Source organism: Coregonus lavaretus, assembly GCF_964263955.1.
Source record: "Coregonus lavaretus genome assembly, chromosome: 24".
NCBI classification, from domain to species: Eukaryota; Metazoa; Chordata; class Actinopteri; order Salmoniformes; family Salmonidae; genus Coregonus; species Coregonus lavaretus.
Window position 1 is genome coordinate 17,654,368 of NC_140011.1, and position 24,728 is coordinate 17,679,095.

Genomic DNA, 24,728 nt, shown 5'->3' on the forward strand with positions numbered 1-24,728 from the left:
TAGGACAATATTTGATAATAGATTAACACGGGCATGGATTGTGTGTGTGTGTGTGTGTGTGTGTGTGTGTGTGTGTGTGTGTGTGTGTGTGTGCGCGCGTGCGTGTGCGTGTGCGCGCCTGTGTGTGTCAGAACTGTGTTCAAATACATGTGTATTTGATTATTTGTTATTTAAATACTTGTTTTTTGTGTATTTTAGTATTTTCAAATAACTTCTATTGGAAGTGTTTGAAAGCATTTTCAAATTGTTTCCTAAAAAGCGTACTATTTGAAAATATTTCCAAATACATTATTTCATAAACCAAACAGACCTGGGTTCAAATGCATGGGAGTATAGGAGTATTTATTTGTATGTGTATTTGAGTATTTCCAAATACAGTATGCATATTTTCAAATGCATGCCAATACTTTCAAAGTGTATTTCCTTGTGTTTTCAAAAAAATAATATCTAAATACTTATTCCAAATGTGTTTGAAAGTTATTAAAATACCCAAAAAAAAATTTGAACCCAGGTCTTTGTGTGTGTGTGTGTGTGTGTGGATGCACAGTGGGCGTGTTGAGACACTGTTACCCTCCAACACTCTGCATGATCTTTCAACCCATATAGCTACTCTACATCTCTCTCTCTCTCTCTCGCTTCTCCTCAATCCCTCTATCCTCGCTATCCTCCCTCTATTTAGCTTCATTTATTACGTTGTTATTTATATTCATGCATTATATCCTCTCCTCCTACTCCCTCTCTCCTCACAATAATCCATATATATCTCCCTCTCTGTCCGCCTCTCCTTCTCTTCCTGTCTTTCCAATTCCCTCTGTGTCTATTTCTCCCTCTCCCCCTCTCTCTCTCTCTCTCTCTCTCTCTCTCTCTCTCTCTCTCTCTCATCTCTCTCTCTCTCTCTCTCTCTCTCTCTCTCTCTCTATCTCTATCTCCCCCCCCCCCCAGCCTAGTGTAGTGTTTTCCAGTGGGTTTTAGTGCAGCACTTAATTGTCCCCCCTCCATGTGCTTCTGCTTCTAATGCAGCCTGATGAAGAACAGCCTGCCAGCTGTGGCTCTGTAGCTGCACACACACACACACACACACACACACAATGACCTGCTGCTGCTCTACTGAGAAAGTGAGAATCGAGCAGATGAAAATTTGATAGCACATTAGTCAAAGTCATTATTATGTTATAGGCTGTGTCATAGGTTATGAATATGGCCCTGAGTATACATGCCTCTTCTGAATGCACCCACCTGACTCTCCTCTCGTTGTCTTGTGTGTACGTGTACAGGATCCTGGCCACGGTGGGCTCAGACTTTGACCTGAGGACTCTGCGGGCAGTGAGAGTACTCAGACCTCTCAAACTGGTGTCTGGCATCCCCAGTAAGTCACTGACATCAACAACAGGTCAAAGGTCGCTTAGTGTAGCATTAATTAAAGATTAAAGATTTTTGTTCCTATCATTCATTTTCCAAAACACAAACACACACTGACTGGACAAATAATGTCTCTTATCTTTCATGGACTATATACCAATGGGAACCTCTCTCTCCATTCCCCCTCCCCCTCTCTCCATTCCCCACCCACCTCTCTCCCTCCCCCCTCCACCTCTCTCCATTCCCCCTCCACCTCTCTATCTCCCCACTCCACCTCTCTCCCTACCCCCTCCCTCCCTCCCCCTCCCCCTCTCTCCCTCCCCCGTCCCCCCGTCCCCCCTCCACATCTCTCCCTCTCTCCTCCCCCTCTCTCCCTCCCCCTCCACCTCTCTCCCTCCCCCTCCCCTCCCCTTCTCTCCCTCCCCCTCCACCTCTCTCCCTCCCCCTCCCCTCCCCTTCTCTCCCTACCCCCCTCCATCTCTCTCCCTACCCCTCCACCTCTCTCCCTACCCCCTCGATCGCTCTCCCTACCCCCTACCCTTCTCTCCCTACCCCTCCATCTCTCCCTACCCCACTCCATCTCTCTCCCTCCACCTCATCCCTCCCCCTCCACCTCACTCCCTCCACTCTCCTACCCCTTCTCTCCCTACCCCCTCCATCTCTCCCTACCCCCCCCTCTACCTCTCTCCCTACCCCCTCCAACTCTCTCCCTACCCCCTCCACCTCTCTCCCTACCCCATCCATCTCTCTCCCTACCCCCTCCACCTCTCTCCCTCCCCCCTCCACCTCTCCCCCTAACCCCTCCACCTCTCTCCCTACCCTCTCATCTCTCTCTCTCCCCCTCCACCTCTCTACCCTCTCTCCCTCCCCCCTCCACCTCTCTCCCTCCACCATCCCCTCTCCCCCTCTCTCCCTCCCCCCTCCACCACTCTATCCCTCCCCCCTCCACCTCTCTCCCTACCCTCTCCACCTCTCTCTCTCCCCCCTCCACCACCTACCTCTCTACCTCTCTCCCTCCCCCACCCCCCCTCCCCCCTCTCTCCCCTCCCCCCTCCACCTCTATCCCTCCTCCCTCCACCTCTCTCCCTACCCCCTCCACCTCTCCTCCTCCCCCCTCCACCTCTCTCCCTCCTCCCTCCTCCCTCCACCTCTCTCCCTACCCCCCTCCACCTCTCTCTCTACCCCCTCCACCTCTCTCTCTACCCACTCCACCTCTCTCCCTCCTCACTCCACCTCTCTCCCTCCCCCTCCCCCCTTCCCTCCTCCCTCCACCTCTCTCCCTCCCCCCTCCACCTCTCTCCCTCCCCCTCCACCTCTCTCCCTACCCTCTCCACCTCTCTCCCTACCCCCTCTATCTCTCGCGCTACTACTCCACCTCTCTCCCTACCCCCTCCACCTCTCTCCCTACCCCCTCCACTTCTCTCCCTCCCCCCTCCCCCTCTCTCCCTCCTCCCTCCACCTCTCTCCCTCCCCCCTCCACCTCTCTCCCTACCCCCTCCATCTCTCTCCCTACCCCCTCCACCTCTCTCCCTCCCCCCTCTATCTCTCACGCTACTACTCCACCTCTCTCCCTACCCCCTCCACCTCTCTCCCTACCCCCTCCACCTCTCTCCCTTCCCCCTACACCTCTCTCCCTACCCCCTCCATCTCTCTCCCTACCCCCTCCACCTCTCTCCCTACCCCCTCCACCTCTCTCCCTACCCCTCCACCTCTCTCCCTCCCCCCTCCACCTCTCTCCCTACCCCCTCCACCTCTCTCCTTCCCCCTCCACCTCTATCCCTCCCCCCTCCACCTCTCTCCCTACCCTCTCCACCTCTCTCTCTCCCCCCTCCACCTCTCTACCTCTCTCCCTCCCCCATCCCCCCTCCATCTCTCTCCCTACCCCCTCCACCTCTCTCCCTCCCCCCTCCATCTATCTCCCTACCCCCTCCACCTCTCTCCCTCCCCCTCACCCTCTCTCCCTCCCCCTCCACCTCTCTCCCTACCCCCTCCACCTCTCTCCCCCTCCACCTCTCTCCCTACCCCCTCCACATCTCCCCCTCCCCCCTCCCTCCCTCCTCCCTCCCCCTCCACCTCCCTCCCTCCTCCCTCCATTTCTCTCCCAACCCCCTACACCTCTCTCCCAACCCCCTCCACCTCTCTCCCTCCCCCTCCACCTCTCTCCCTCCTCCCTCCACCTCTCTCCCTCCTCCCTCCACCTCTCTCCCTACCCCCTCCACCTCTCTCTCTACCCCCTCCCCCTCTCTCCCTACCCCCTCCACCTCTCTCTCTACCCCCTCCACCTCTCTCCCTCCCCCCTCCACCTCTATCCCTCTCTCCCTCCCCCCTCCACCTCTCTCCCTACCCCCTCCACCTCTCTCCCTACCCCCTCCACCTCTCTCCCTCCCCCCTCCATCTCTCTCCACAGGTCTTCAGGTGGTTTTGAAGTCTATCATGAAGGCCATGGTGCCTCTGCTCCAGATAGGCCTGCTGCTATTCTTCGCCATACTCATGTTTGCCATCATCGGGGTGGAGTTTTACATGGGCAAGTTCCACACCACCTGCTTCAATCTCGACACTGGTGAGTGTTGAATGGATTGCGCATACATACATAGTACATACACACGCCCACACACAAACACAGACACACCAGCACAGACATACACACACACAGTAGGTAATGGGAACCCAACACACAGTACCAAGTTTTAGGCCTCGCTGGCTTGTTTACATTTTGATAGACAACTTTTTTATAGACAGATTTTGATAGATCACCGCTCAAGGTTGGATAAGTATGTCTGTTTCAGTAAGGAGTTGACAGAGCTGAAATGCAGATTTTCTCCCACTGGAGTCAGTGTGTTGAGTGTGGAGTTGAAAATGGATCTGATAGTAGATAGTTACAGTATGCATACTTTATGATGCCACTAATTGACTTTCATACATCAGTTGGAGGGTGTGGAGGGTGAGTTGAGCATAGTGTTGATGGCTGTCCCAGCTGGAGCTCTGTGTGTGTGTGTGTGTGTGTGTGCGCGTTTGACCCCCTGTATGCTGGTTGTGTGGAAAGGTCTTGACAGCGTGCTAATGTAAGTGTGTGTGTAGATTTTTAGTTGTGTGTGTGTGTCAAGCATGTGAGTCTTCAGCAGGTGTGCTGCTGCATTTAGCGCTGAGTGCATGTCAATGTGTTTATGTGTGTACAGTCGCTAGTGAAAATCTACACACTCCTTGCAAAGTCTTTACATTTTGCAGGCTTAAAATGTAATCTCAAAAAGGAAAACATTTGATTTTCTTTCCTACCGATCTACACACCCTACTCCACATTTTCAAAGTTAAAGAACAATTATAGAAAATGTTCCAAATTAATAAAAAATAAATAAAAAAGATGTCAAGGTTTGAATGTTGCTGTCCATCAATGACTCCCAACCAAATGTAATGAGCTTGAGACATTTGGACAAAAACTATAGATATATGTTGCCCTAAGAGTTGTGCAAAGTTGGTAGAATCTTATTCCAAATAATTCCCATCTGTAATGGCTGCCAAAGGTGCTTCCACCAAGTATTAACTCTGGGGTGTGAAGACAAATGCAATCAAGACATCTTTATTTTTTGTTTTCTATTAATTTGGAAAATATTAAATAAATAAAAATTCAGTTTGGAAATGTGGAGTAGGTTGTGTACATCCGTAGGGGAAAAAAAAGTAATTTAATACATTTTTAGATTACATTTGAAGGCAGCAAAATGTGCAAGGGGTGTGTAGACCTTCGCTAGCACTGTATGTGTGTGTATGTTGTATTTTAAGCTCATTTAATTTGCCAGTGTGTTTGTTTTACATGTAATTACTAGGGCTGTGACGGTCATGGAATTTCGGATGATGGTTATTTGTCAGCCAAATGCTCCCCCCTCCCTCTCTCCCTCCCTCTACCAACTCTCTCTCTCCCTCCCCCTTCCCCCTACCATCTCATCTCTCTCATACAGGTGAGCGTGCAGCAGCGTTCCCCTGTGGTACAGAGGCCCCAGCCAGGATGTGTCCTAACGGTACAGAGTGTACAGAGTACTGGATCGGCCCCAACTATGGCATCACCAACTTTGACAACATCCTGTTCGCCGTGCTCACCGTCTTCCAGTGCATCACCATGGAGGGATGGGTGGACATCCTCTACAATGTGAGCACTCTCTCTTTCTTTCCCTCTCTATATTTATTTATTCTCTCTTTCTCTCTCTCTCTTTTGCACTTTCTCCAACTACATATCACTTACAGTATTCTTAACTCAAATATGCATAGGGTAGCAAAATTCCAGTAACTTTCCCAAAATTCGCCAAAACATCCTGGTTGGAAGATTCCCAGAATCAGACGGGGAATAACCAGGAAATCCGGGAATCCTCTAACCAGGATTCCTGTGAAACCTGGGATTTTTTTGGAAAGCTACAGGAAATATGCAACCCTACACACACAAAACCGTTCCACCTTTTCTTAACTTAGAGCTGACACATCACACACTTTCTATCTCTGTGTTTCTTTTCACTGTATTCTATCCGGTATGCAGTTAGATGGAGCATGACAGTGTAGAGAAAGCATGAATGGAGAGAGCTGCTGTAGGGGTTTGATTTGTCAGTTTGGGTTCTACATGACTGAGTAGCAAACAGCACTTGGGATCTGGAGGGAGTGTACCTGTCTGCTGTGCCGCTATGAGTGTATGTGCACAGAATGTCACACACACACACACACACACTCACACGCACACACACTCACACGCACACACATGCGTCCATGCAATCCCCCTGGGTCCTGGTTCCACATTGGCTTGAGTTGGAAAGATGAAGTAGTTCAATGGGGTTTTGTCTAGACTGGGATTGCAAATGCTAGTAACTTCCCCAAAATGCTCAGGTTTTCCTCTTATTCCCTTCTGATTCCCAGGGAACCTGGACATTTTGGGGGAGTTATCGGAATATTGCAACCCTAGTCTAGACAGTTTGAATAGAGACCAGCTCGTATTGGAGAACCAGGACTAGCAGATGGCAGTTTAGATTACCCCCAGCTGGGTTCTTGAGCCTAGTGTGGATTCTGGCTTTTTCCTTTTCGCCCCAAATCCTGGCACCTTGTCTTTAGGTACGCTGGGCTGCCAACAATGTGGCAGAATAGCAGCATATGCAACCCCCTACAACTTCCAGCACCAATACCTTCCCCTCTCCCCCCCTCTTCTCTCCATCCTCCTCCTCTTTTTCCTCTTCATAAAACCTCTCCTGTTGCCTGTTGTCTCGTAATGCTAAGCAGCTCCTCCAGTGTGGATCCATGCTGCTGCTGGAAAGGCTTTTAGTGCACCTGTCACTTTCTATCCCTCTCCTCTTTACTTCTCTCCCTCTCTCTCTTCCTCTCCCCTTTACTTCTCTCCCTCTCTCTCTTCCTCTCCCCTTTACTTCTCTCCCTCTCTCTCTTCCTCTCCCCTTTACTTCTCTCCCTCTCTCTCTTCCTCTCCCCTTTACTTCTCTCCCTCTCTCTCTTCCTCTCCCCTTTACTTCTCTCCCTCTCTCTCTTCCTCTCCCCTTTTCTTCTCTCCCTCTCTCTCTTCCTCTCCCCTTTACTTCTCTCCCTCTCTCTCTTCCTCTCCCCTTTACTTCTCTCCCTCTCTCTCTTCCTCTCCCCTTTACTTCTCTCCCTCTCTCTCTTCCTCTCTCCTTTACTTCTCTCCCTCTCTCTCTTCCTCTCCCCTTTACTTCTCTCCCTCTCTCTCTTCCTCTCCCCTTTACTTCTCTCCCTCTCTCTCTTCCTCTCCCCTTTACTTCTCTCCCTCTCTCTCTTCCTCTCCCCTTTTCTTCTCTCCCTCTCTCTCTTCCTCTCCCCTTTTCTTCTCTCCCTCTCTCTCTTCCTCTCCCCTTTACTTCTCTCCCTCCTCTTTATCTCTTCCTCTCCCTCCTTATATTCCCCCTCTCTCCCATTTATTTATCTCTCCCCTTGCGCTCTCCCCTCTCTCTCTATCTCTCTCAATTCAATTCAAAGGGGCTTTATTGGCATGGGAAACATATGTTTACATTGCCAAAGCATATGAAATAAACAATCAACTAAAGTGAGAATAATCTAATTTAACAACATCAACAAAAGATTTCAAAAAGATAAAGACATTTAAAGTGTTATATTATCAGCTACAGTGGGGAGAACAAGTATTTGATACACTGCCGATTTTGCAGGTTTTCCTACTTACAAAGCATGTAGAGGTCTGTCATTTTCATCATAGGTTTCTGTACCAAATATTACGTTCTGCTTTTCTGATGTATCAAATACTTATGTCATGCAATAAAATGCAAATTAATTACTTAAAAATCATACAATGTGATTTTCTGGATTTTTGTTTTAGATTCCGTCTCTCACAGTTGAAGTGTACATATGATAAAAATTACAGACCTCTACATGCTTTGTAAGTAGGAAAACCTGCAAAATCGGCAGTGTATCAAATACTTGTTTGTCACGCCCTGGCTCTGGGGACTCTTATATGTTGAGCCAGGGTGTGTAGGGTCTATGTTTTGTGTTCTATGTTCAGTTTCTAGTTCATGTGTTTTCTAGGTTGGCCGGGGTGGTTCTCAATCAGAGTCAACGAGAATCAGCTGTTGCTTGTTGTCTCTGATTGGGAACCATACTTAGGCAGCCGTTTGTGCACTTGTCATTTGTGGGATCTTGTTCCGTGTTGGTTTGTGTTGTTAACCGAGGACTTCACGTTTCGTTTGGTTGTTTTTTATTTTGTATGGTGTTGCCAGTACACTATTAAAAAGATGTACGCATATCACGCTGCGCCTTGGTCCAATCATTATGACGATCGTGACATTGTTCTCCCCACTGTATGTACAGTGTTTTAGCAATGTGCAAATAGTTGTAGTACGAATAGTGGGGGAAGATAAATAAACAGATAAATATTGGTGGTATTTACAATGTTGTTTGTGCTGCACTGGTTGCCCTTTTCTCATGGCAACGGGCTACAAATCATGCTGCTGTGATTGCACACTGTGGTATTTCTCCTAACATATATGGGAGTTTATCAATGTTTGATATGTTTTCAAATTCTTTGTGGGTCTGTGTGATCTGTGGGAAATATGTGTCTCTAATATGGTCATACATTTGTCAGGAGGTCAGGAAGTGCAGCTAAGTTTCCACCTCATTTTGTGGACAGTGGGCACATATCCTGTCTTCTCTTGAGAGCCAGGTCTGCCTATGGCGACCTCTCTCAATAGCAAGGCTATGCTCACTGAGTCTGTACGTAGTCAAGGATTTCCTTAATTTGGGGTCAGTCACTGTGGTCATGCATTCTGCCACTGTGTACTCTCTGTTAAGGGCCAGATGTCATTCCAATTTGCTCTGTTGTTTTGTTGATTCTTTCCAGTGTGTCAAATAGTTATCTTTTTGCCTTCTGGGTGTCTGTTTGTGTTTGTGAACAAAGCCCCAGAACCAGCTGGATGAGGGGACTTTTCTCTCTGTAGATGAGGGCTTTGTGGTGGAATGTATGGGCATCACTTCCTTCTAGGTGGTTGTAGAATTTAACAGCTCTTTTCTGGAACTAGCAGGTATAGTCCTAATTCTGCATGCAGAGTCTCAATTGGGTGTTTGTCCCATTTTATGAATTCTTGGTTGGTGAATGGACCCCAGACCTCACAACCGTAGAGGGCAATGGGTTCTACAACTGATTTAAGTATTTTTTAGCCAGATCCTAATTGGGATGTTGAGTTTTATGTTCCTTTTGATGGCATAGAAAGCCCTATCTTGCCTTGTCTCTTAGATCGTTCACAGCCTTGTGGAAGTTACCTGTGGTATTGATGTTTAGGCCGAGGTTGTTATCATTCTTTGTGTGCTCTAGGGCAACGGTGTCTAGATAGAATTTGTATTTGTTGTCCTGGCAACTGGACCTTTTTTGGAAGACCATTATTTTGTTCTTACTTTCTATCGCTCACTCTCCCCTCTGTCTCTCTCAAATCAAAGTTTATTGGCTCTGCCCCACCTGCCCTGAATGACTGGTCGCCACTGATCATAATGCAATCTATACATATGTACACCGGATGAATTTACACAAGATATACTAAGAATGAAATGTACAGCAGTAGATATATTAGAGTAAGCCATGCCAAGAATACAGTATATACATAAATATGTGGTGTGTATAAAAAGTGTAACTAAAATACAGTGTATAAATATTAGAATGAGCTATGTCGGGAATACAGTATTTAAAGTCGTCAGTGGTTCAATGTCTCTATGACATGGGACAGCAGCGTTGGCTGTGTGTGTGTGTGTGTGTGTGAGAGTATGTGTGAATATGCGTGTGTTTGTGAGTATGAGGTGTGTGTGTCTGCAAGCTTGTGTGTGTGTTTCATGTGAGTGAGTGTGTGATGATGTGTTAGGCTGACTGCACCACCCTCTGGAGAGCCATGCGTTTGAGGGCGGTGCAGTTGACGTACCAGGCGTTGATGCAGCCCGAAAGAATGCTCTCAATGGTGCATCTGTAGAAGTATGTGAGCGTCTTATGCCAGATTTCTTCAGCTGCCCGAGGTTGTAGAGGCGCTGTTGTGCCTTCTTCACAATGGTGTCGGTGTGGTGAGACCATTTCAGGTCCTCAGTGACGTGCACGCTGAGGAACTTGAAGCCTTTGACCATATCCACTGTGGCGCCGTCGATGAGGATGGGAGCGTGCTACCGCTTCTGTCTCCTGTAGTCCACAATCAGCTCCTGCGTTTTGTTGACATTGAGGGAGAAGTTATTTTCCTGGCACCACTCCGCCAGGGCACTAACCTCCTCCCTGTAGGCTGTCTCGTTGTTGTTGGTAATCAGGCCTACCACTGTCATGTCGTCAGCAAACTTGATAATTGAGTTGGAGCCGTGCGTGGCCACACATTCATGGGTGAACAGGGGGTACAGGAGGGGGCTTAGCACACACCCCCGGGGGGGCCCCAGTGTTGAGGATCAGCGTGGCAGAGGTGTTGTTGCCAACCGTCACCACCTGGAAATCTAGAACCCAGTTGCACAGGGAGGGGTTCAGACCCAAGGCCCTGAGGTTAGTGATGAGTTTGGAGGGCACTATGGTGTTAAATGGGGGGGTGAAGGAAGGCTTTGTATCCGTCTGGGAATGGAGAATAATAATGGCCTAATGTATTTCTCCCGCGAGCAGGGCAAGAGATGTGTATGTGGAATTTTGGGAGAATTTTCCTTAAATTTCCTTTGTTAAAGTCGCTGGCTACAACGAATGCGGCCTCGGATATGCTTTTTCTAATTTGCGTTTGGGATCACATGAGAATTGTAAAGCAGGCTACTCTGTCCCCCCTCCCTCTCCTCAGACCCAGACAGCTGATGTTGTGGAATGGAGTGTTTCTGTGCTCCAATAGAGTCATTATAGTATTCGAGAGGCTGGGAGGGATGTCACCAAGCTGAGAGAGAGAGAGAGAGAGAGATTCTCATTGTGTTTCTCTCTGTATACTTCTCTCTCTGTTTCTTGCTGACTGCTGCTCTGATCCTAGGCTGCTTCCCAAATGGCACCCTATTCCCTACGTAGAACACCACTTTTGACCAGATATCACATTTCCGTAAGTTTTCAGACCCTTTACTCAGTACTTTGTTGAAGCACCTTTGGCAGCGATTACAGCATGGAGGCTTCTTGGGTATGATGCTACAAGCGTGGCACACCCATTCTTCTCTGCAGATCCTCTCAAGCTCTGTCAGGTTGGATGGGGAGAGTCACTGCACAGCTATTTTCAGGTCTCTCCAGAGATGTTCGATCGGGTTCAAGTCCGGGCTCTGGCTGGGCCACTCAAGGACATTCAGAGACTTGTCCCAAAGCCACTCCTGCATTGTCTTGGCTGTGTGCTTAGGGTCGTTGTCCTGTTGGAAGGTGAACCTTCATCCCAGTCTGAGGTCCTGAGCGCTCGGGAGCAGGTTTTCATCAAGGATCTCTCTGTTCTTTGCTCCATTCATCTTTCCCTCGATCTTGACTAGTCTACCAGTCCCTGCCGCTGAAAAACATCCCCACAGCATGATGCTGCCACCACCATGCTTCACCGTAGGGATGGTGCCAAGTTTCCTCCAGAAGTGATGCTTGGCATTCAGGCCAAAGAGTTCAATCTTGGTTTCATCAGACCAGATAATCTTGTTTCTCATGGTCTGAGAGTCTTTAGGTGCCTTTTGGCAAACTCCAAGTGGGCTGTCATGTGTCTTTTACTGAGGAGTGGCTTCCGTCTGGCCACTCTACAATAAAGGCCTGATTGGTGGAGTGCTGCAGAGATGGTTGTCCTTCTGGAAGGTTCTCCCATCTCCACAGAGGAACTCTGGAGCTCTGTCAGAGTGACCATTGGGTTCTTAGTCACCTCCCTGACCAAGGCCCTTCTCCCCCTGATTGCTCAGTTTGGCCAGGCGGCCAGCTCTGGGAAGAGTATTGGTGGTTCCAAACTTCTTCCATTTAAGAATGATGGAGGCCATTGTGTTCTTGGAGACCTTCAATGCTGCAGACATTTTTTGGTACCCTTCCCCAGATCTGTGCTTCGACACAATCCTGTCTCGGAGCTCTACAGACAATTCCTTTGACCTCATGACTTGGTTTTTGCTCTGACATACACTGTCAATTGTGGGACCTTATATAGACAGTTTTTTGCCGTTCCAAATTATGTCCAATCAATTGAATTTACCACATGTGGACTTCAATCAAGTTGTATTAACATCTCAAGGATGATCAATGGAAACAGGATGCACCTGAGCTCAATTTCGAGTCTCATAGCAAAGGGTCTGAATACTTATGTAAATAAGGTATTTCTGTTTTATATTTTTAATACATTTGCAAAAATGTCTAAAAACCTGTTTTCGCTTCATCATTATGGGATATTGTGTGTCGATCGCAGATTATTTTTATTTATTTAATCAATTTTAGAATAAGGCTGTAACGTATCAAAATGTGTAAAAAGTCAAGGGTCTGAATAATTTCCGAAGGCACTGTATAAGCAAAATGTTGCCATTTGGGATGCAGACCCAGTCAGACTAGCTAGATACTGCTGTTCTAGTGACTGGGGTTGGTTCCCAGTGTTAATAATGTGGCAATCTTCATTTCATGCCAGTTGCCGGCTAACTAGAACCATCTCTAATCACCTCTGCTGTGTCATGTTTTGCTTTATTTCTCAGATAATCTTCCTTGGCACAGCGGTCACATCCCAACCGCATGATGTACAGAAGGCTTTATCTCCTTTGAACTGATGGCAACTTTGTCTGAATGTAGTGTGATCTAGCTTTGGATAAAAGCCTCTGGTAAATGGCATAAAGTAAGTAGCCTTGTTCGAGCCAGAATAGTGCAGGAGCCTTTCTCGCCTGTTTCTGTAGCATGAGGCAGCGTAATGTACATCCCCTAGAAAGGATGCTAGTCTATTGCAGGGCCTTACCCACAATCCATTTCCTTAATGCTGAGTTCTAAGCGTTCAGTATATCTTTCTCGTTCTCTACCTCTCTGTCGCTCATTGTGTTTCTCTCTGTATATTTCTGTCTCTTTCTTGCTGACTGCTGCTCTGATCCTAGGGTGATTCCCAAATGGCACCCTATTCCCTAAATAGTGCACTACTTTTGACCAGAGACATATGGGCCCTCATTAAAAGTAGTGTGCACTATATAAGGAAAAGGTTGCCATTTGGGACGCAACCCAGTCAGGCTAGCTAGATGCTGCTGTTCTAGTGAGCGGGGGTGGTTCCCAGCGTTAATAATGTGACAATCTTCATTTCATGCCAGTTGATTTTAATATGCTCTCTCTTTCTTTCTTTCTTTCTTTCTCTCTCTCTCTCTCTCTCTCTCTCTCTCTCTCTCTCTCTCTCTCTCTCTCTCTCTCTCTCTCTCTCTCTCTCACTCTCTCACTCTCTCACTCTCTCACTCTCTGTCTCTTTGTCTCTCTCTCCCTCTCTCCTGGCAACATAACGACTGCCGGCTAATTAGAACCATCTCTAATCACCTCTGCTGTGTCATGTTTTACTTTATGTCCCCCATAATCCTCCTTGGCACAACGGTCACATCCCAACCGCATGATGTACAGAGGACTTTATCTCCCTTGAACTGATGGCAACTTTGTCTGAATGTAGTGTGATCTAGCTTTAGATAAAAGCCTCTGGTAAATGGCAAAAAGTAAGTAGCCCTGTCCGAGCCAGAATAGTGCAGGAGCCTTTCTCGCCTGTTTCTGTAGCGTGAGTCAGCTTAATGTACAAAAGTTTGGACACACCTACTCATTCAAGGGTTTTTCTTTATTTTTACTATTTTTTACATTGTAGAATAATAGAGAAGACATAAAAACTATGAAATAACACATATGGAATCATGTAGTAACCAATTTTTTTTTTAACAAATCAAAATATATTTTAGATTTGAGTTTCTTCATATAGCCACCCTTTGCATTGATTATAGCTTTGCACACTCTTGGCATTCTCTCAACCAGCTTCACCTGGAATGCTTTTCCAACAGTCTATGCTTAGCACTTGTTGACTGCTTTTCCTTCATTCTGCCATCCGACTCATCCCAAACCATCTCAATTGGGTTGAGGTCGGGGGATTGTGGAGGCCAGGTCATCTGATGCAGCACTCCATCACTCTCCATCTTAGTAAAATAGCCCTTAGACAGCCTGGAGGTGTGTTGGGTCATTGTCCTGTTGAAAAACAAATGATAGTCTACTAAGCCCAAACCAGATGGGATGGCGTATCACTGCAGAATGCTGTGGTAGCCATGCTGGTTAAGTGTGCCTTGAATTCGAAATAAATCACAGACAGTGTCACCAGCAAAGCACCCCCACACCATCACACCTCCTCCTCCAAGCTTTACGGTGAGAACTACAGATGCGGAGATCATCCGTTCACCCACACCGCGTCTCACAAAGACACGGCGGTTGGAACCAAAAATCTCAAATTTGGACTCCAGACCAAAGGACAAATTTCCACCGGTCTAATGTCCATTGCTCGTGTTTCTTGGCCCAAGCAGGTCTCTTCTTCTTATTGGTGTTCTTTAGCAGTGGTTTCTTTGCAGCAATTCAACCATGAAGGCCTGATTCACACAGTCCCCTCTGAACAGTTGATGTTGAGATGTGTCTGTGACTTGAAATCTGTGAAGCATTTATTTGGGCTGCCATTTCTGAGGCTGGTAACTATAATGAACTTATCCTCTGCAGCAGAGGTAACTCTGGGTCTTTCATTCCTGTGGTGGTCCTCATGAGAGCCAGTTTCATCATAGCGCTTGATGGTTTTTGCGACTGCACTTGAAGAAACTTTCAAAGTTCTTGAAATGTTCCATATTGACTGACCTTCATGTCTGAAAGCAATGATGAACTGTCGTTTCTCTTTGCTTATTTGAGGTGTTCTTGCCATAATATGGACTTGGTCTTTTACCAAATAGGGCTTTCTTCTGTATACCCCCCCCCCCCCACTTTTAAGAAGGCACACCTGTTAATTTAAATGCATTCCAGGTGACTACCTCATGAAGCTGGTTGAGAGAATGCCAAGAGTGTGCAAAGCTGTCATCAAGGCAAAGGGTGGCTATCTGAAGAATCTCAAATCTCAAATATATTTTGATTTGTTTAACACTTTTTGTGACGCAATTGTGATGCAATTGCGGAGCCTCCAGAGGCAGGCAGAGGCCAAATCGAGCTCTGTACCACATCGCCATGCGCCTCCCAAATGTTGTAACAATGCGGCGGACTCTGTATAGCTCTGCACTGACATGATTGGTTGATGGTAGGTGGGGGCGGTACATCCTGTATAGACACAAACTACCTTACTTGACAACAGCTCTGCACTGCTCCGCGAAGCGCAAGAAGTATGAATGCCCTGACTTCTGCTGAGGCCGTATAACCGTAAATGCTGCATGGCCAATGCAGACATCGGATTGACCATGCGCCCAGATGCACAATGCACTTCTCTCTCCAGAATGCACTCTCTCCCGCCAATTTGTGCACATTCATTGTTTCATAACTTCATTGTGTGAATTGTTTGTGTGTGATTGTTAGTGTATATCGATTACCCATTAAATATATCACCGGTAGTACATTTACCTTTAATTCCTATAATTTCTAATCTACAATGTTTGTTACTTTGGTTACGGTCATTTATTTTAATGCATTCAATATTATTCCAGTCTTCCTGTTCTCATTGTCGGAGTAGACACAACCTATGCTACACTTGTGAGAAACATAGAAGTAGGCCTATAGGCTACCTGGCCTGCATGCAAATGTAGACATATAAATGTGCCCATTTGGGCATCTGATGGTATTTCTGATTGGCTTAACGCACCACCACTAATGATCTGTGGAACTTCTCAAAGTAATGTTTTTTTCACCTCAAACAGCAAGCAAACAAAGTCTGTTTTTACATCCATTGAGAATTACAATAGTTCCTCAATGTATTTGAAAAACCTTTCCAGCTCTCTCCCTTTCGATAACCACTCAGCTGAAAGGGGAAAATGTCATGCTCTGATCCAGTGGAAACGCATAAAATAAGCTTCTTATCAGTGCTTGACTTGGACGGAAATAGGTTACAGTACTCATTTTAGGTCCTGGTACTGTTTATATTTAGGTCCAGGAGCTCTACAATACTTTTGAGCTAATATTCTATAAGAGGAACAGGAGCTCAAGCTGTAGAACATTTGAGGTGCCGGTACTCCGCTCCGGTGAACTCCTGCCCAAGTCGAGCACTGCTTCTCATCCCTTGCGCAAATAGCCTTCAGCTGTGTCTGTCCCGAGCTCACTGGCGCGGGAAACTGAGGGCCCAGAATATTTTATACAATGTGGCAAGTTTGCTAGCGCAAGCTTTGGGCCGGACCCAAGTCAATAGTTGATACAATGTTTCAAGTTCGTTGCAGACAGGCCATGTGTAGTTGGCAATGGCAATAGAAGTTACTTTTTAGGTTTGTATCATTTTAATTTAGATTTAGATAGAATTTTGATTAACCACATGACAATGATTTTGAGATATGAAGACGTTATTATCAATTAAATTATAACTGTTTCACAAAAATGTGCATATGAAAACAATAACTGGCACGCAGATCGGTAGAAATGGTAAGATAAATTGGCATTCCACATCAGAAAGGTTGCCGACTTCTCATGTAGCCTATTACCGGCAACTTCAGGAGAGTAATGGCAGAATCTGCGAAGGCCAGCAGGAGCAAGAGGAGAATAGTTGGGTCAGGTTTTTTTCTTCTGGTTATCTAGATCTCTGGTGGCCTCTTGAGGCATCAAACCGTAAGCTTAAAGCATCAGACAAGCTCAATGTACATAGTTTATTTTATTAAAACACATAGGGTGTGTCTATATATGGAAAAATACATGTTTAAAAATTTCGAGCAATCGGTTGGTCGAAAGAACAGATTACTTTAGGTCTACCAAGATTTTATTTTGTCAGGGACAGCCCTAACTTGGGTTAATGTAGTGGGATTTTTTGTGTGGTTATGTAAAAGTAAATGTACATGGTGGTAGGTTGCCTGTGTGGTCCTCTTGTGGTCATAGTGCCCCCTATAAGTGTGGTGCGTGATTTAGAAGGAGTCAGGCGCAGGAGGGTAAATCACAGAACAACTGGTTTATTCCGTAACACAGCGGTACGCAGCAATGCGTAAAACACTCCAGTGCGGAAATACGGCGCACTGGAAAACAACAAGGCACACGGGTGAATATCCTGGTGATACAAAATAAAAAAGAGCTCCACCGAGCTATTAAAATCTCCACAATAAACAATCACACACAAAGACAAGGGGGCAAAGGGAACAGTTATACAGGTACTGATGAGGGGATATGAACCAGGTGTGTGTAATAAACAAGACAAAACAAATGGAATGATGAGATGAGGAGCGGCAGTGGCTAGAAGGCCGGTGACGATGAACGCCGAAGCCTGCCCGAACAAGGAGGGGAGGAAGCTTCAGAGGAAGTCGTGACAGTACCCACCCCTTGACGTGCAGCTCCAGCAGCGCGCCGACACCGGCCTCGGGGACAGCCAGGAGGACGCGGAGCAGGGCGAGCCTGATGGCGACAGTGGAAATCCCACAACAGGGAGGGATCGAGGATATCCCTCACCGGGACCCAGCACCGCTCCTCCGGACCGTACCCCTCCAACTCCACGAGATACTGAAGGCCCCCCACCCGACACCTCAAATCCAGGATGGAACAGACGGTGTACGCCGGGGCCCCATCAAGGGGGCCGAGGGACCTCCCGCACCTCAGACTCCTGGAGCGGACCAGCCACCACCGGCCTGAGGAGAGACACATGGAACGAGGGGTTAATACGGTGGAAGGAGTAGTAACCTATAGGTAACCTCGTTTATTCTCCTCAGGACTTTGAACGGCCCCACAAACCGCAGGCTCAGCTTCCGGCAGGGCAGGCGGAGGGGCAGATTCCGGGTCGAGAGCCAGACCCGATCACCCGGTACAAAGACCGGGGCCTCACTGCGGTGGCAGTCAGCATTGGCCTTCTGGCCACGCACGTTGCACTGGAGGTGGACGTGAGCAGCGTTCCACGTCTCCTCCGTACGCCAAAACCAGTCATCCACCGCAGGAGCTTCGGTCTGGCTTTGATGCCACGGTGCCAGAACCGGCTGATAACCTAAAACACATTGAAATGGCGATAGGTTAGTGGAGGAGTGGCGGCGAGAGTTCTGGGTATATTCGGCCCATGGCAAGAACATCGACCACTCCCCCGGCCGGTCCTGGCAGTGGGACCGCAGGAACCTACCCACATCCTGTACTGTCACAACCATCACATAGACAGAGAGAGGAGGGGCGAACGGGATGTGCAGGTTGAGAGGGGCCACATTGAGACTAATACGATGTGTGTTGTTTCTGTTGTCAGTGCATCATCTTTTTTTGGTTGTGGCTAATTGGAGCGGCAGTGAAACACGATGGGAGTGGAGGAGACTGTGTGTGTGTGTGTGTGTGTCTGTGTGTTTGACTATCTGTGTGTGTGTGTGTGTTTGTCTTCTATCGAGACAGACGGCTACACATTCCAGAGGCCTGCATTAGATCTGTGTGCAGGGAGACAAAGACAGATAGACAGAGGGAGAGGCAAGGACAGTGAGTGTATAGAGGAGTTAAATATGCGTGATAGAGAGAGAGAGAGATATAGAGAGATAGACAGTTTCTTCCTATTTTACACTAATAACATTCCAGAGTTCATCTCATGAACAAAACCAAGTTGATAACCACGAGAGTAGTGCACTTCACATCACCTACAACCGTAAAGAAAATAGCTTTCCTTTCAATCCTCTCAAGGTCCTTGCTCCTTTTGTTTCCCCCGTTGTTCAACACAGTTTGTACCTTGCTCTCCCTGTGTCTGCACTCTCAAAGGAGCTCCAGAATTGATTCTAATTGCCTACGCTGGCCAGTGTCTTTATTTTTTACCAAATGTCTAGCACGCTGGCCTTTTTGCAGCTCTACAGATCTGTGTGCGTGCGTGTGAGCGGATGCACTGTAAGCCCAGCGTAGGAGCGGATTATCACTATGTAGTGGCATGATACGTGACACCAAATCATTTTGCTATTTTTTACATTTCAAACAATTACTTTGATGTTCTGGTAGCAGTTTTCTTGACAGTGATCCATGTCAATGCAGAATGTACAGAATGTACATATTATCCAATATGGGTAAGGGGTTTATCAAAGCATGTTCTTGTTAGTATGCCTATTGTTGTAGCTGACAGGGGAAGTTATTATGGTTTATTATGGTCAGGATAGCTATGCTATGATTAATATTATAATAATCTCTCGTGGACAGACTACCTAAAATAAATGGTATTGTAACATCTGTCAAAAGACTGTGGGATGCAATGACTAACGAGCAACAGTTGTTCCGGTGCTTACGTTTTTCATCATTGTCTATTTTAACAAATCAGGATTTAGCAGGTGTGCGCATTTGGCCATAGACTTGCCAGAAACATGCAGAGGGAGGGGGGTGGAGCAGCCTCGCTGCTTCTGGTTCCAGTATCTTTTCTCATACATTTCCCCCCAGAACCTAATTGAGTATCTGACGCACTATTTTAGTATGTGGTTTCCAGATTAATATACATATATATATATTTTTCTCCTTTATTTAACGAGGCAAGTCAGTTAAGAACACATTCTTATTTACAATGACAGCCTACACCGGCCAAACCCGGACGACTCTGGGCCAATTGTGCGCCGCCCTATGGGACTCCCAATCACGGCCAGTTGTGACACAGCCTTGAATCGAACCAGGGGGTCTGTAGTGACTGAGATGCAGTGCCTTAGACCGCTGCGCCACTCGGGAGCCCATATATTCCATTTAGCATACGCTTTTATCCAAAACACAGTAGTACGTGCATACATTTTTGTATGGGTGGCCCCAGCGGGAGTTGAACCCACAATCCTAGCATTGCAAGCCACACAATGCCTTACCAACTGAGCCACCCAGGACCACTGCTCACTTGTGTATCTTGCTCGTTGGTATGTACATTCTGACAGTTTAAATTACCTTGCTCAAGGCACAAGACTACATCAGCCTGTCACCCTAAACTGTAGCTAGCATTAGTCACCCTAATGGCCTTGACCACCACATACCCTGCATCTCTCCTCTCTTTCTCTCTCTCTCTCTCTCTCTCTCTCTCTCTCTCTCTCTCTCTCTCTCTCTCTCTCTCTCTCTCTCTCTCTCTCTCTCTCTCTCTCTCAGCATTTAGAGTGGTTTCATCTCACTGCATGGCTCATCCCTCTGTCACCTGGAGCAGAGGAAGCTCATAATGATTTCCTTATGCATATTAATCACACACACACACACACAACCACCACCACCCTCACCCACCCACCACCACACACACACACCTCCAGCTGTAATGCAGATGTGATAGGCCCAGAGTGCCAGGAGCCATGGTTCCTGTGTGTAGTAATATTGCGTTGTGCCACACCCCCTGCCAGGTGGTGATCAGAGTGATGGTGTCCCGCCCCGAAGACCAGGGCATCTTTCTCTCATCTGTGTGTGTGTGTGTGTTTCTCTCTCTCTCATCATTATGCCTCTACAGCACTTTTCCTACTCCAGGAATGCAACACTGTGGAATTTTAAAAGCCCAGGTTGGGTTTGGAGGGGTGTGGGTGGAATATATTTCCGTATAAACTGTCAAGGCTGTCTGCTTGAGAGCCTTGACGATTATTATTGAGTCTTTTCTGGAATTCAGAAGTGGCATCTTTTACTCCCTATCTCTTTCTCTCTCTATTTATACAGTCACATCAGAAATGATCGGCACCCTTGATAAAGATGAACAAAAAGACTGTATAAAATAAATAATACCGAGCTACTGTATATTGTATGCTCAAAATTATAGTATTTTATACTAATACAATTGCTCAGATAAAGAGATGTTCTTTAACAAGTTTTTTTTTTATATATCAAAAAAAGTTAGGTGTCAAAATGATTGGCACCCCTAAGGATTCTTGTAAATGAAATCAAACAAAATGTAATCTTGTTAACGTTCTACTTTTTTAAGTTAATCTCAGTTTAAGGAGCAGTATTGTGACATTTAATGGCTTCCTGTTTTACTGGGGGTATAAAAATGAGGTAACATGCATGTAAAATCTATTTGTCGTCCATCATCATTGGGAAAGAAAAAAACTAACAAATGAAAAGAGACAAATGGTTATTGACTTTCATAAATCAGGCAATAGGTACAAAAAACTACTGAAAAAACAAATATACCACTTACCACTATTGGCGCAACAATTAAGAAGTTCAAAACCACTGGAACAGTGGTAAACTTGCCTGGTAGAGTGTATCTGTGCCCCCACACACAGTGAGGAAGATGGTTGGAGAAAAAAACAAACAAGGGCCACAGTTGGAGAATTACTTGGTGTCACGCCCTGACTCAGGGGACGCTTATATGTTGAGTCAGGGTGTATATTGCGTAAAAAAAATAACATATATATATATTCCTTGTTGTGCTTTTTCTATGTAGCTTGTCTAGTATGTATAGTTCTATGTTGGCCGGTGTGGTTCCCAATCAGAGGCAGCTGTCGCTCGTTGTCTCTGATTGGGGTCCATACTTAGGCAGCCTATTGGCACTGTCTAGTTGTGGGATCTTGTGGGACCTTCCGTGTAAGGTATGTTGTGTGTGTGCTACCTTGGACTTCACGTTTCGTTTCATTTGTTGTTTTGTCGTGGTGTTTATCAGTAAATAAACATGTACGTATATCACGCTGCGCCTTGGTCTGACGCGTCATTCAACGAACGTGACAGAAGATCCCACCAAACAAGGACCAAGCAGCGTGCCGAGGAGGAGCAGAGAGGATGGACTTGGCGGGAGATAAGAGAGGATCTGGCAAGGCAGATGAAGGCCCTGAAAGGGATCAGGGTAGAGAGGCAACCCCAATAAAAATTTTTGGGGGGGCACACGGTGTGGACGACGAGGCAGCAGGAGGCCGTGAAAGGGCGGATCTGCAGGTTAGGAGAGGAAGCCACCATGTTACGGGGGCTGTTGGTTCAGAGGGAGCAGGAGTTATTCGGTCAGAGGGAGGCGCTACAGGAGGCTAAAAGGGAAAAGGAAAAAGTAGAGGCATGGCGAGAGGAGCTGGTTAGGCAGCAGAAGGAGCGGGGGTTAATAAAGGAACCCAGTCCTGCTCCTCGCACCAAGCAAGTGGTGCGTGTCGCCAGTCCGGTCCGGCCCGTTCCTGCTCCCCGCACCAAGCCAGTGGTGCGTGTCGCCAGTCCGGCCTGTTCCTGCTCCTCGCACCAAGCCAGTGGTGCGTGTCGCCAGCCCGGCCCGGCCTGTTCCTGCTCCTTGCACCAAGCCAGTGGTGTGCGTCGCCAGCCCGGCCCGGCCTGTTCCGTCTCCTCGCACCAAGCCAGTGGTGCGCGTCGCCAGTCCGGCCCGGCCTGTTCCTGCACCTCGCACCAAGCCAGTGGTGCGCATCGCCAGCCCGGCCCGGCCTGTTCCTGCTCCTCGCACCAAGCCAGTGGTGCGCGTCGCCAGCCCGGCCCGGCCTGTTCCTGCTCTTCGCACCAAGCCAGTGGTGCGCGTCGCCAGCCCGGCCCGGCCTGTTCCTGCTCCTCGCACCAAGACAGTGGTGCGCGTCGCCAGCCCGGCCCGGCCTGTTCCTGCTCCTCGCACCAAGCCAGTGGTGCGCGTCGCCAGTCCGGCCCGGCCCGTTCCTGCCCCTCGCACCAAGCCAGTGGTGCATGTTCCTAGTCAGGTCCGGCCCGTGCCTGCTCCTCGCACCAGACCAGTGGTGCGTTTGTCCAGTCCGGCACGGCCCGTGCCCGTTCCACCGGTGCCTGGTCCGGCACCGGTCAGCTGTTCCACTCTGGAGCCAGAGCAGTCCGCTCCACCGGTGCCCAGTCCAGCTCCGGTCAGCGGCTCCAGTCCAGACCATGACGTCAGCCCCTTTCCAGGTTCGGGGTCTCCCACACCAGGGTCCAGACAGGGCCTGACATATCGTGGGAGGAAGGAGAGGGGAAGCAGCGCGCCGAGGTCCAGACCAGACCAGGGGCGCAACAGGGAGGCGGAGAGTGAGAGGTCGTCACGCCCTGAGCCGGATCCGCCTCCGATGCGGAATGCCCACCCGGCCCCTACCCTGTTATGTTTATGTTGTGCGGTCGGATTCCGCACCTTTGGGGGGGGGGTACTGTCACGCCCTGACTCAGGGGACGCTTATATGTTGAGTCAGGGTGTGTATATTCCTTGTTGTGCTTTTTCTATGTAGCTTGTCTAGTATGTATAGTTCTATGTTGGCCGGTGTGGTTCCCAATCAGAGGCAGCTGTCGCTCTTTGTCTCTGATTGGGGACAATACTTAGGCAGCCTATTGGCACTGTCTAGTTGTGGGATCTTGTTCCGTGTAAGGTATGTTGTGTGTGCTACCTTGGACTTCACGTTTCGTTTCATTTGTTGTTTTGTCGTGGTGTTTATCAGTAAATAAACATGTACGTATATCACGCTGCGCCTTGGTCTGACGCGTCATTCAACGAACGTGACACTTGGTCGCATCTTGAGGTCACCAAGTCTCCAAATCTACAATTAGACGCCACCTCCATGCCAATAGGTTATTTGGAAGGGTTGCCAGAAAAAGCCTTTATTGAGAGCAACCAACAAAATGTAAACGCCTGGAGTTTGTAAATTGCATTGGAACTTGGATTGGAACTGGTGCTATGGTCAGATGAGACAAAAATAGAGCTCTTTGGCCACACACACCAGTGGTGGGTTTGGCGTCGAAGGAAGGATGCATATGCAGAAAATAACCTCATATTTACATTTACATCATTTAGCAGACGCTCTTATCCAGAGCGACTTACAAATTGGTGCATTCAACTTATGATAGCCAGTAGGACAACCACTTTTTTATTTTTTGATGTGAGGGAGGGGGGGGGGGTAGAATGATTACTTTTATACTATTCCAGGTATTCCTTAAAGAGGTAAGGTTTCAAGTGTCTCCAAAAGGTGGTCAGTGACTCCGCTGTCCTGGCATCTTGGGGGAGCTTTTTCCACCATTGGGGTGCCAGAGCAGCGAATAGCTTTGACTGGGCTGAGCGGGAACTGTGCTTCCGTAGAGGTAGGGGGGCTAGCAGGCCAGAGGTGGATGAACATAGTGCCCTCGTTTGGGTTTAGGGTCTGATCAGAGCCTGAAGGTAAGAAGGTGCCGTTCCCCTCACAGCTCCGTAGGCAAGCACCATGGTCTTGTAGTAGATGCGAGCCTCAACTGGAAGCCAGTGGAGTGTGCGGAGGAGCGGGGTGACATGAGAGAACTTGGGAAGGTTGAACACCAGACGGGCTGCAGCGTTCTGGATAAGTTGTAGGGGTTTAATGGCACAGGCAGGGAGCCCAGCCAACAGCGAGTTGCAGTAATCCAGACGGGAGATGACAAGTGCCTGGATGACAAGTACCTACTGTAAAATATAATAATAATAATAATAATGAATTTAATATACAGGTGTCATCAGATCCGGTGGACAGGAGAACAGAATTATCATAGGTCCTTGAAATCTTTTCTGAACAGCTCAGTTTTTAGCTGTGCCGTAAACAAGGCCAGAGACTCTGCAGCCCTGACAGTGACTGGAAGTGCATTCCACAGCTGAGGATCCGCAAAACTGAAAGCCCTGTCACCCATAGATTTTAGTCTGTTGTGGGGCTACTGAATTGAGATGGACCTGGAGGAGCGAAGGGTGCATGTGGGGCAGGAGGGTAGGATGAGGTCAGATAGATACTTTCATCCAGAGTTGTGGATACCTTGGTAGGTGTGAACCAGGATTTTAAAGTCAATGTGCATATGGGGAACCAGTGGAGGTTGAACAGCACTGGAGTGATGTGCTCACGGGGGAGGGGTAGATGAGGACACGTACAGCACAGTTCTGGACATAATGTAGCCTTCTTAGGCACTTGGCAGATGTGTCAACAAACAGGGCATTACTATTGTCCAGACTAGTGGCGGTCGGTGCGGTTTAAAA

General features: G+C 47.8%; 1 protein-coding gene across 1 annotated transcript in view; it reads left to right on the plus strand.

The window, feature by feature from the left end:
- The window catches only part of LOC311099282 (voltage-dependent N-type calcium channel subunit alpha-1B-like), a gene marked incomplete at both ends in the record, with an annotated part of 253,927 nt that overhangs the window by 80,109 nt on the left and 149,090 nt on the right, over positions 1–24,728 (plus strand). The window contains 3 exons of the mRNA XM_084139992.1: positions 1,275–1,366; positions 3,767–3,919; positions 5,310–5,497. Coding sequence (XP_083996118.1) covers positions 1,275–1,366; positions 3,767–3,919; positions 5,310–5,497 — 433 coding nt within the window. The remainder of the gene's footprint in view (positions 1–1,274; positions 1,367–3,766; positions 3,920–5,309; positions 5,498–24,728) is intronic.